The sequence below is a fragment of the Mustela lutreola genome, chromosome 15, assembly GCF_030435805.1.
Source record: "Mustela lutreola isolate mMusLut2 chromosome 15, mMusLut2.pri, whole genome shotgun sequence".
In the NCBI taxonomy this organism is placed as follows: domain Eukaryota; kingdom Metazoa; phylum Chordata; class Mammalia; order Carnivora; family Mustelidae; genus Mustela; species Mustela lutreola.
This window is the reverse complement of record NC_081304.1, coordinates 64,730,423-64,742,396: the sequence shown is the minus strand read 5'-3', so window position 1 is coordinate 64,742,396 and position 11,974 is coordinate 64,730,423. Positions and strand designations below refer to the sequence as shown.

The window sequence follows — 11,974 nt, the reverse complement described above, 5'->3', positions numbered from 1 at the left end:
AGGCGTTTTTTTTTTTTAAGATTTTATTTATTTGAAAGACAGAGATCACAAGTAGGCAGAGAGGCAGGCAGAGAGAGGGGGAAGCAGGCTCCCCACTGATCAGAGAATCCGATGCGGGGCTTGATCCCAGGACCCTGGGATCATGACCTGGGCTGAAGGCAAGAGGCTTTAGCCCACTGAGCCACACACGCGCCCCATGAAGGCTTTTTTTTTTTTTTTTAAGATTTTACCTATTTATTTGACAGAGAGATCACAAGTAGGCAGAGAGGCAGGCAGAGAGAAAGAGAGGAGGAAACAGACTCCCCGCTGAGCAGAGAGCCCAACGTGGGACTCGATCCCAGGACCCTGAGATCATGACCTGAGCCGAAGGCAGCGGCTTAACACACTGAGCCACCCAGGCGCCCCATGAAGGCTTTTTTTAAAGAACAAAAACTTCAGACTATATCTTTATCCTAGAAGTTCCCACTACAACTGGCTTCTGTGTTGACCAACATTTAGCCATTCAGATAAAGTCCGTATTTAGTGCTTCGTGTGTATGCATGTGTAAAATAAGAGGACAGTCATAAATCTTTAAGATTGTGTATAATAACCGTGAAATAAGGATTCTTGATATACAAGGTCTTGTCTGGGGAAAACAGCTGGAGAACAGTATGCAGTTTTCAAATGACAGAGGGGAAATACGCATTCAGTTATGAGAAAGGGAAGGAGAACAAGACCAAATATTAATAAAAGGGAAAAAAGGTTTTTCTGCCATCTTTCCGTGCCACAGTAACAGTGTGAACAAATGTCCCACAGATGCCCTCAAGAACATTAACACTACTGAAAGGGGGGGGCGAAGGCCAGGTTCTTAGGAGGCCATGCACCAAAGTCATCGTCCCGTTTCCTCACTGTGATGACGAAGTATGAGCACATTGGCAAATTTGAAATTATTGATGACACAGAGCTGGGAAAACTGCTGTGAACCTCACGGGAAAGTTAAACAAGTGTGGCATGACCAGCCCTAGACTTGTATAACTGAAAGATCTAGAAAAGTGGCAGAATATTTCCATCCCCTCAGTTTGGTTTCACTGCATGGAAAAATTCTTCTGGCATCATGCACCATGAAGAAGGAAGAATCCAGGCAGGAGGGAAAATCCTGGGATTCCTTTTTCCTAGAAATATAATATACATGGCACGTGAAAAAAAAAGGAAAATAAATTACAGTCAACTAATGTTTGACAAGGGTGCCAAACAATTCAATGGGGGTAAGAACAGTATTTTACTCCCAAGCAGCCACATGCAAATAATGAAACAGGAGTCCTGCCTCACACCATACAGGGAACATAACCCAAAATGCATCAAAGACATAAATGTAAGCATTAAAATGATAAAGTTCGGGATGCCTGGGTAGCTCAGTTGGTTGGATGGCTGCCTTCTGCTCAGGTCATGATCCCAGAGTTCCCGGATCGAGTCCTGCATCAGGCTCCAAGCTCCACAGGGAGTCTGCTTCTCCCTCTGACCTTCTCCTCGCTCATGCTCTCTCTCATTGTCTCTTTCTCAAATAAATAAAATCTTTTAAAAAATAAAAATAAAGTAAAATGATAAAGTTTTCAGAAGAAAACACAAAGGTAAATGTTAGTGGTCTTGAATCTAACAACGGCTCCTCAGCCAAACACCAAAGTCAAGCAACTTAAAAAAAAATAAATAAATGGGACTCAACCAAAATATCCCAGTTTTGTGCTTCCAAGGACCCCATTGACAAAGTCAAAAGACAAGCCACTAAATGGGAGAAAATAATTGCAATTCATATATAAGGAACATGCATTCAGACTGTGTGAAGAATTCTTACAACTCAAATAAAAAGACAACCAAGTTAAGAAATGAGCAAAGAGGGGCGCCTAGGTGGCTCAGAGGGTTAAGCTGCTGCCTTCGGCTCAGGTCATGAACTCGGAGTCCTGGGATCGATCCCCGTATCAGGCTCTCTGCTCAGCAGGGAGCCTGCTTCTTTCTCTCTGTCTGCCTCTCTGCCTGCTTGTGATCTCTCTCAATAAATCTCTCTCAAATAAATAAATAAAATCTTTTAAAAAAATGAGCAAAGAACTTGAATATACATTTCTCCAATATTCAAATGTATACATTAATATATAAATGTATATATAAATATATTTTACATTATCATATATTTATATAAACATATTTATGTACATGTATTTACATTCTTAAATATGTATTTAAATATAAATAAAATATGAAATATATATATTTAAAGATACATATAAGGTATATATAAAGTATATGGGACAATAAGCACGTGAAAATATGCTCAACATCACTAATCATTCGGGAAATGCAAATCAAAACCATGGTGAGATACCACCTTCCACCCTCGTGGATGGCTACTATCAAAAAACCCAAAAGCAGCTGTTGGAAGGATGTGAAGAGCTGGAACCTGTAAATTGCTGGTGGGCTTGGAAAATAGCGCAGCCACATTAGAAATGGTTTAGTAGCTCCTCAAAATGCAGAACACAGAGTTGCCATATGACACACCAATATCACTCCTGTGTATAGAGCCAAGAAAAAAACTATGCCCACACAAAAACTTGTGCATGAAGGTTTAGGGTTTATTCGTAATAGCGAAAAGATGAGAACAACCCAGATGTTCATCAACTGATGAAGAGATAAATAAAATGTGATCCACCCAGCCAGTGGAATATTATTCAGCCTTGAAAAGGAATAGAATTTTGATATGTGCCACGACACAGAGGAGCCTTGAAAACATTCTGCTGATTGAGAGAAGTCAGTCACAGAAGACCACATACTGCATAATTTGATTTATATGGAATTTCCAGAATAGCTAAATCTACAGAGACCGAAAGTAGATTAGCGGTTGCCTAAGACTGGTGGTGATGGCTAAAGTTTTCTTTTGAGGATGATGAAAATGTGTAGGTAGTTCAGTATAGTATAGTTAACTATAGTGAAAGCCATTAAAAACTCACCATCACATTAGATGGTGAGTGGTATGGCCTGTGAATTATATCTCAATTAAGCTGTCATCGAAAAATGCAAAGAACTTCTATATTTATCAAGTAGAAAAAGAATGAACTTGATTAAAAACATCAAAAATGGGGAAAATAAAAACAAACAAAATAAGATGGAAGGAATAAAATCATGACTGTTTATCATTAATTTAAATGTGTACAGACTGACTTTTTCTATTAAAGCACCTATCAGGGGGTTACAGATCCACGCTGTTCAAGAAACATACTTAAAATGCAAAAGGGATTGAGAATGTATCAGGTGAGGAGTTACCATGCAAAAGAGAAAGCCGGAATGGCAAAATTCATCGCAGACAAGTTGGGTCTAAAGTTATAGGTACTAAGATGAAGAGGGACATTTTTAAAGGCAGAGTTTGGAAAGAAGATGTAAAAGGTATAAGCAGGTATACATCTAACATCATAATACCTAAAGACTCTAAAAATGCAATAACAAGGTAAAATTTTAGCTTTTCAAATGGGAGTATCTACTAGAAGGAGGGAAAAACAAGGACACACAGAAAATAGACATCCTGGGGCGCCTGGGTGGCTCAGTGGGTTAAAGCCTCTGCCTTCGGCTCAGGTCATGATCCCAGGGTCCTAGGATTGAGCCCCACATCAGGCTCTCTGCTCCACGGGGAGCCTGCTTCCTCCTCTCTCTCACTCTCTGCCTGCCTCTCTGCCTACTTGTGATCTCTGTCTGTCAAATAAATAAATAAAATCTTTAAAAAAAATAGACATCCTTATTTCCCTCGGAATACATTTCTTTCTTACACCTAAGGAAAGCCATATTTGTAAAGATTAATTGCATACTAGGCAACAAAGGAAACCTTTACAAGCCTTCCAAATTAAAGATTTAAAGAACAGTTCTTTGATCACAATCCAGTAGAATCAGAATTAGATAACCTGGTAACAAAAAATTGAAACTACATACAAGTTAAGAAATACAGTCTTCAGTCAAAGAAGAAATCATAAGACGACTGAAGAAAATCTTGAAAGCAATGGAAGGGAGACTATTTCATACCAAAACTTACAGAAGACACCAGAAGTTATACTCTAAGGAGACTTTAGTGTCAAATGTCTTCAATTTCAAACATTTTTTTGAATAAAAGAAACTACTCATTTAAACCCATCAGAAAAGGGCAGCTCAATCAAAAGAAAGGAAGTAATTATAATAAAGATAAATTTTTTAACTAATAAAAAATATGAGCGGCAAATAAACTCAAAGTTGTTTTTATGAAAGACTAATGAAATAATTAAAAAAAAAACTTCACAAGCCCTATTAAGGATAAGAGAGGGGGAAGATGGGGTGTGGGAGGAGGTGGGGAGAGAGGGAAGGGGGATGGGGAAAGGGGGGTTTCAGGGAGGAGGGGACAGAGAGAGAGAGAGAGTTGCAAAACAGATAAGGGTTGGGAACAGAGATATAAAAGCAAATGCATAATAAAAAGGAATCACTAAACTGCGAGGCACTTTATACTAATCAATTTGATAACCTAGAAGAAACGATGATTTCCTAGGAAAACAAAATCATCCAAATGATTCAAGAATGGAAAATTCAGAAGATGAGTTCCAAGATCAGACAGGTTTGCAGCTGGATAACTGTCATTCTACTGTTAAATGGCAACAGGCAATTAAACAATAATAAGTCAATTCACTTGATGACGCTGAGCACAATTTTAATACCCAAACCTGAGAGGGAGGAACGGGGAAGCTATTAACAAATCTGGCTTAGGACAGATTAGTTAACAGAAACTGAACTAATGTTAGCAAATAACAGAAGTCAGGCATCTATCAAAGGACTATATCCTGAGACCAACTTGGATTCATTCCAGGAAAATAAAGGGAGCTCAAGACCAGAAAATCAATAAGATTTACCTCATCACTAAATTAACTGTGAAAAAACTCTTAAGACCATAGCAATAAATGCATTTGATAAAAAAATAAAGGCACCTGATAAAAGGTGAGCAGCCATTCTTTATAAAAATGAAGATAAAAACAGAAGGACGTTATGCAGGAGGGATTCTTAACCGGGAAGCACTAGATCAAGAGGTAGATAAAATGAGCCCATATTTGTCAAACAGTGACAGAGCCCCATGCGTGTGTGGATAGAGGCGAATGAGCTCATGGATGAGCACCAGGCTGTCAACAGGTATTATAGGGACAAAGGCAGCGGTGAGGAGAGGAGAGTCTTAACAACAGGGAAGAAGGAAAAAGGAGGATTGCAGTTAAAAATTGTGCATGATACAAACACATGCAAATAAGACCGGATATTTTCCCGTATATAGTTTTTTAAAACCCTGCACACATTACTGGAACTACCAACTCGCTTTCAGCTCCGCAGCCCTCGCGTGCTTTTCCAGTACCAGGATGCAGGGGTAGATCCTCCGTTGGTGAAATCCTATGTCATTGTACTCCTAAAGGGACAGGTGAAACAGCGCAGGGGCTGGAAGTCGGAAATCAGGCATCGCTGCGCCCACCCCAGCTCCCTGCTCGCCCAGCCCCCACTCTGAAGCAGCGGGCACTTGGAGCTGTTAAGAAGCAGGGATCTGAGGAGTTCTCTGGTTTCCCCTGGAGCCATCTGCATCCATCATATTTCCCACAGCTCTCCCCGAGTGTTGGTTCTGGCTTCCCCCGAGTGTTCCCTTAACTCCTAGCACACCCTTCTTATGAGAGCACCTAGTACTCCCCGTCACAGTGCTCTGTCTGTCACATGCATCCATTGATCAACTTTGTGCTGGTTGAGGGCTGGAGCCCCCTCCTGTTAACTCCTCAAGTCCGTTTCTAATGCAGCAGTACCTGGCACTTAAGCACCCTGTCAGTACCTGCCAAATGAATGAAATTTACTCAAAACATAGTATGAAGTCTGCGTTTTGAAACTCCTTTTTGGAGCCATTTGCTATCATTTTCCCAGGCAATTTAAAAAATTTCCAGCCTTGCTGCCAATAACCTGAAGGGGTAAAGGAATGCCGGCGTGCCCCATGGGACATGTCACTCTGGATGGTCCTTCGGCAGCAGGGACTTTGATCGCGCTCTTCCAAACCCAGCAGGATGGTGGAATGGGTACGTGGCTGAGTGCCTCCCGGGTCTGACCCTGTGTGACAACACCCGGTGCCTGCAGCTGCCCTCTGGAAGGTGTTGCTTTTGCGGCAGAGCCGGAGGGCACCAAGCGTGTGTCTGTCTCCAAAGTCCTGGGCACCACATCACAATGCCTTCCTGAGAAGCAGAATCAAGGACAGTTGCTGATCTTCATTCCTTCCCACCAAAGGTATCTCATACACCATCTTTGGAAGTTGGAGCCAGGGGACGCCTAGGTGGCTCAGTCGGTTAAGTGTCTGCCTTCAGCTCAGGTCATGATCCCAGGGTCCTGGGATGGAGTCCCACACATTTGCCTCCCTGCTCAGCGGGGAGCCTGCTTCTCCTTCTCCCTCTGCCATTCCCCCCACTTGTGCTTTCTGGCTCTCTGTGTGTCAAATAAGTGAATAAAATCTTTTTAAAAAGCTTGGGCCATACTCTTTAGCCATTCTACTTTTCCTGGGGTAATTTGCCACCTCCCTGAATTTACCTGCATCTTTTCCAAAATCTACTTATCTTCCAGCCTTCTTGACCATAATGAGTCTATAAATTTTCAGTAGACAGTGTGAACTTACACTTGCTAATATTTGCATAACATGCACCTCTTTCGATCTCAAAGAAAAGCTTCGCACCGCAATGGTCTCTAATCTCCAATTAGGTTCTGTTCTGGGATCCCACTGGAATTCTATGCGCCTGTCCCCTAAGATGCCATAAATTGTGGTCCAGTTTCCCAGCCAGCCATGGAAAGCACATGGGAAATCTTGCTGAAGTATGAGTAAGAGCCACCAAAAGGGAACATATTTATCTGCCTCGAATGCTGGGACCTGAGGAAAGCAAGTTTCATTACAGACAAATCAGGAAGGAGGTGCAGATTGCTTTTTATGTCACTCTGGAGTGGAGGTCTGCCATTGATCATTAAGGCCATTTCCTGCAATGCACTCACCAAAGTGATACTCACTTCGGAGTGGACAAAACTTAGGAAATGGCCAAGGGGAGCTCTGCTTACACTTTACACTCTCAGAATTTATTTGTATTAATTTCTTTATAGGGCAGTATAGAGACATGAGACCACATTGAAAAAGCAAAGCTTGTCATCCTGTGGCCTTGGGTCAAGAATAGAGATAGTGCTGCTCATGTCAGTTTCAACCTCCAGTGGCCAAGGGTTTGATCTGATGCTCTTTCAAGTTTTCCCCATAGCCTTTCTCAAGCTCAATGGCCAATAATCCCACAGGAGGAGATTTTAGGGCCCTCTCAAACTTCTGTTTTGCTAACTCTCCCCAGCCTGCTTCCTCTGCAAAAGTCACCACTTTGCCTGTGCATCTACCACCTCTTAGAGCTTTTGGAATCAGCCACGAATTGCAGTGCTGATTCCTTCCATGACCACATATTGTTTACAGGAAAACTCTTCTTCGTTATGCCTTGCCAGTCAGAGTGACGGTTTCATCCGCAACCTGGACCAGGTTCGGGAATGTTCTACACATAAATGTGAGCAAATGTCTTCTGTATTGAGAGACATGTACATTCTGTAAATGGACTCTATTGAAAAACCAATACATAGGGTACAGTTATGTCCTGACCCAGCTGGAAGGAGGCACTTCATTTCCATCTTTCAGAAAATTGGTGTAACACATTGATTTTCATAACAAAGAAAGCAGTTTTGTGTCTTCTACCAAAAGACTGTCATAGTAAGCAATAAATTGCCTCTTTGGAGTGAACAAATTAATAAGATATTTTCTAAATTTCAAAATAACAAAGACAGAACGATGTCTGTAATGCTAAGTGCATCCCCTTAGTTGCAGGACATTGTGTCTTGGACCACCTGAGCAATGACACATGGCAGCCGGTAGTCTGATTCACCTGGCAACCTGTTAAAAGAAAGTCTTGCACATGACAAGCTTTCAATAAGACACTGACAAGATGGCCAGGAAGCCAGCCTTAGCTGGCTTTTTCAGGTGTCCAGACATCTAGTCAACCTACCTCACCAACTCATCACCATGCTTACTGGAGTAAACCCAATCTCTTCCTTCCCCCCTGGAGATGGGAGAAGAGCCACTCACACGTTTGTATGGAATCCTCATTCCCCCTCGCTCTTTCCCCACATGGCGCTGTCCGCGAAATAAATAAACAAATCTTTATGTCACCCGGAAGTTCCTGGGTCAAATTACACAACTCGGACAATTTTGGGTCACTACAACCTTTTGTTTTTCTCTCCACCTTAAGCCTTCTGGGTGACCAACAGCTATCTAAAATTCATGTTGCTGCCATATGCTGTTATTCTGCTTCATCTTCCCAGTAAAGTTCAGTATTTTTCCCTAAAGTTTGGTTTATCAGTATCTCCAGCGTCTTTCTCCAGCGAGGGTCATGATCCCAGGTCCTGGGATCAAGTCCCACTCTGGACTTCCTGCTCTGCGGGAAGCCTGCTTCTGCCTCTGCCTCCCATCTCTTATGAATAAAAAAAGAAAATCTTTTAAAAAATTTAAAAAAACCATTTCTATCTTCCCACTTTTAAAGATTAATTCTAGGAATTATTGCTATAATTCCAAGTGTCCTATCTCTTTCTTAAAAAGTCTACTCCAGGGAACCTGGGTGTCTCAGTTGATTAAATGTCTGACTCAAAATTTTGGCTCAAGTCATGATCTCAGGGTCATGGGATTGAGCCCTAGTGAGGCCTCTGTGCTCAATGGGGAGTCTGCTTCTCTCCTTTTCCCTTTGCCCCACCCCCCTACTCACATGTGCACACACGTGCTGTCTCTCTCTCAATAAATAAATGAACAAATCTTTAAAAAGTCTTCTCCAAAGGGAGTTTGAGAAATAGTCCAGTAAGGGGCTGGAAGAAAATATTATAAGTTTTATTCATATTTCATCTCATCCATTTATCTGTTTAGCTTTTGCATGTCATTTATAATGTGCATAATAATTTAGTAGAGTCTATAATTTATCAAAAATTTGCTTAAATTGGTGGTATGTACGCAAATATTTTTGTATGTATGTATGTATGTATTTACGTATTTATTTTTGTGAAAGAGAGGTGCACAGTAATAAAAGGAGATCACTGCTCCAGGGACCCAGATATTTCCCCAAGTCCTGTTTCCTCCCATTCCCTCTGGGCTTCATTAGACCCCCTTAACACCAATCTTGTCCCTAAAACACGCCCTCTGCAGCACCAAGTTCGAATGCTTAACTCGGGCCATCACTGCAGGCTGTACCGGGATGACCCTAGGGAAAAGGGTGGTGGGTCTCATGGGTTAGCTGTGTCACCTCCATGAACAGTCCTTTGTTCTGAACAGCTAGTGCAGCCCACGTTTGCAATCACAGGCTCTGGCAACAGAGTGGGCGTAGATCCCAGCTGGCCCCTCAGTAGCAATATGGCTTTGGGAAAGTTGTGTCATTTCTGGCCCAGACTTAAGGCTCATCCATAACGTGGAGGAGAAGACAGTGTGACCCTCAGTGGGCTGTTGAAAGGATCACGAGATGGTTCGACTCAGATGCTCCGAGGTACCCAGCACACAGTAGGCCTATAGTAGAAGAAAAAGTTGTTCTATTGATCTTATAGTTACTATTACTCATACTAACAAAACTGATCATTTGAGATGATTTTCAAGCGAAGTGTCTTTGCCTGGATTTCTAAGATTAACCTACTTCAAAATGAATTCTGCTCTACTGTGAAAAACGAGCTAACCAGCAGGTTTCTTCTGCGTCTTTTCTGAACTTTTTAGGATCCTCTCTAGAGAAAGGTTCTAAAGGAAGGCAAAGTGCAGGAATACTCTTGCTTCAAAGGATGTGTAGGAAATGATTAATTTTGCCAAAAAACAGTGCCTTGAACATAAAAGATGTTTGACGAAGCTCACTGTAGACAGTGTATCCCTCCAGGATTCATAAGTTGAAAACTCAATGTCCAAAGGGACATAACTAGGAGATGGGGTCCTTGGGAGATGTTTAGGTCATGAGGGTGGAGTCCTCATGGGCGAGATTAGTGTCTCCATAAGAGAGACCCCACAGAGATCCCTCGCCTCTCCACCTTGGAGGTTATAGGGAGAAGATGGTCATCTGTGACCCAGGAAGTGGGCACTTGAACAGACACGGAATTTTCCAGGGTCTTGATCGTAGACTTACCAGCTTCCAGAACTGAGAGAAATTATGTGTTTAAAGCACCTAGTTTATGGTGCTCTTGTTACATCAGCCCAAACTACGATAAAGCTTGCCTCTTATACTGAAAAATAACACAAATGTTAACAACAATTAAAAAAAGGAACAATGTGGCCAATGACATGTAATGAACATCATCTCTCCTCTACAGAGCCAAGAGCTTAATTAGTTTCGGGCAACTCAGTAGAGTATGATTAAACCAAAGAGCAGCAAGATGTCTAAATGCTCAAGTCCTCTGCCTCCTACTTTTCTGTCAGAACAAAAGAAAAGCCCTAGGCTGGTTTTGGTTGCCACCAAGCACAAAACAGCCAAATTCCAAATTAGAAAGCTCTGGGGTTTAATTGTGGGTGTATGGAATTACACAGAAGCTCTCTTTGATCATTCCAAAGGATGTTTCCCTCAAAGGTTACAAATACATCTCAGCCTACCAACCATCTCAGGCCTACCACAAAAATTATATATATATATATACACTTTTAGCATTTTAAAATGTGTCTAAATTTCAGTTTCGGATCCAGTTTTGACTATTGTTATGGGCTTAGTTGGATGCCCCCAGATTCCTACATTGACGTCCTAACACCCAGCATCTCAGAATGTGGCAGTATTCAGAGACAGGAATTTTAAAGAGGTGATAAAGGGAAAACGAGCTCACTGGGGGTGGGCATCAAGCCAACAGGACTGTTGTGCTTACAGGAAGAAGAGATTAGGACACAGACAGTACAGACTGAAGGACAATCGTTTGAAAACAGAGTGGAGAACACAGCTATCTGCAAGCCAAGGAGAGACGTTTGAGGAATTGACCCTACTGCCACCTTGATCTTGGACTCCCAGCGCCCAGAACCATGAGAAAATAAATTGCATGTTGCCTAAGCCACCTGACTGTTGATATTTTGTTTACGACAGCCCATGACTCAGAAATTTGAGGACCTCCCCCCCCCAGACTTTATCCTGAAGTTCTGTTTCAGCTTCAGGGGCTTGTGTAATACTACTGTATCAAGGAGGGAGGCTCCTGCCATTCCCTGCACTGGGTCATTGAGACACTGCACAGCTGTCCCCAGGGCTGGCTACATAATTTACAAGCCCCATGCAAAATGAAGATATAGGGCCCTTTGGGCAAAAACAGGGAGGAAGTGTTTGTTAAAGGTACTAAAATAGAAAGCTCATTTCCTCCATGGTCTGTCTTCTGAAGGGGCATGGCTGCTGTTTTCTATTTGCATTTAATGTCATTCCAAGCAAATAAAAATTTTAAAATGTGATTATGGGCATGATTCTTGCCATTCATCTTCGCAGGGTGCAATGTCAGTGTTAAATAATTCACGCAGGGATTCCACAGCTGGGGCACACCCACGTGCCCTCTTCTTATCAGAACCGTGGAAATCCTGAACAAGACCAGCTCTGCCATCTTTACCTCACCTGGGGACTCACACATGTTCCACCGACCCTGCCTCCCTCGGCTTCCTGATGAGTAAGGAACTTGACAGGATCAGGAGCCGGGGGCTGCCTTTCTTTCCCTTCCCTCCTAAGTCTCCACTTCCAAGGCTTGGCTAACACAGGGAGTTGACATGAGTGAGAAAGGACAAGACAGGGTTCTGGGCTGCTCAAAAGAGGCCACCGCCTCCTGCCGGTGCTCAGAGCAAGCTCTGGTCTGTAGGGAAGGCGAGCTCCCGTTGACTCGGTCATAGACGTCATGTGGTCAGCGAGTCTCGTTGAGGAGGCAAGGAATGGTGGATACCCACAGTGGGCTG

The 11,974-nt window shown here is 42.5% G+C and overlaps 1 protein-coding gene across 2 annotated transcripts in view; it reads left to right on the top strand.

The window, feature by feature from the left end:
- The window catches only part of LOC131816187 (conserved oligomeric Golgi complex subunit 2-like), a 44,596-nt gene extending 33,725 nt beyond the window's left edge, over positions 1 to 10,871 (top strand). Inside the window, exons 4-5 of one of the 2 annotated variants that reach the window (XM_059148649.1) lie at positions 7,481 to 7,568; positions 10,736 to 10,871. In XM_059148649.1, the coding sequence (XP_059004632.1) occupies positions 7,481 to 7,568; positions 10,736 to 10,753 (106 nt within the window). In that variant the 3' untranslated portion in view covers positions 10,754 to 10,871. Of the gene's footprint in view, positions 1 to 7,480; positions 7,870 to 10,735 lie in introns of those variants that run through there. The other variant, XM_059148648.1, reaches the window with a different exon arrangement.
- Positions 10,872 to 11,974: the final 1,103 nt, after the last annotated feature.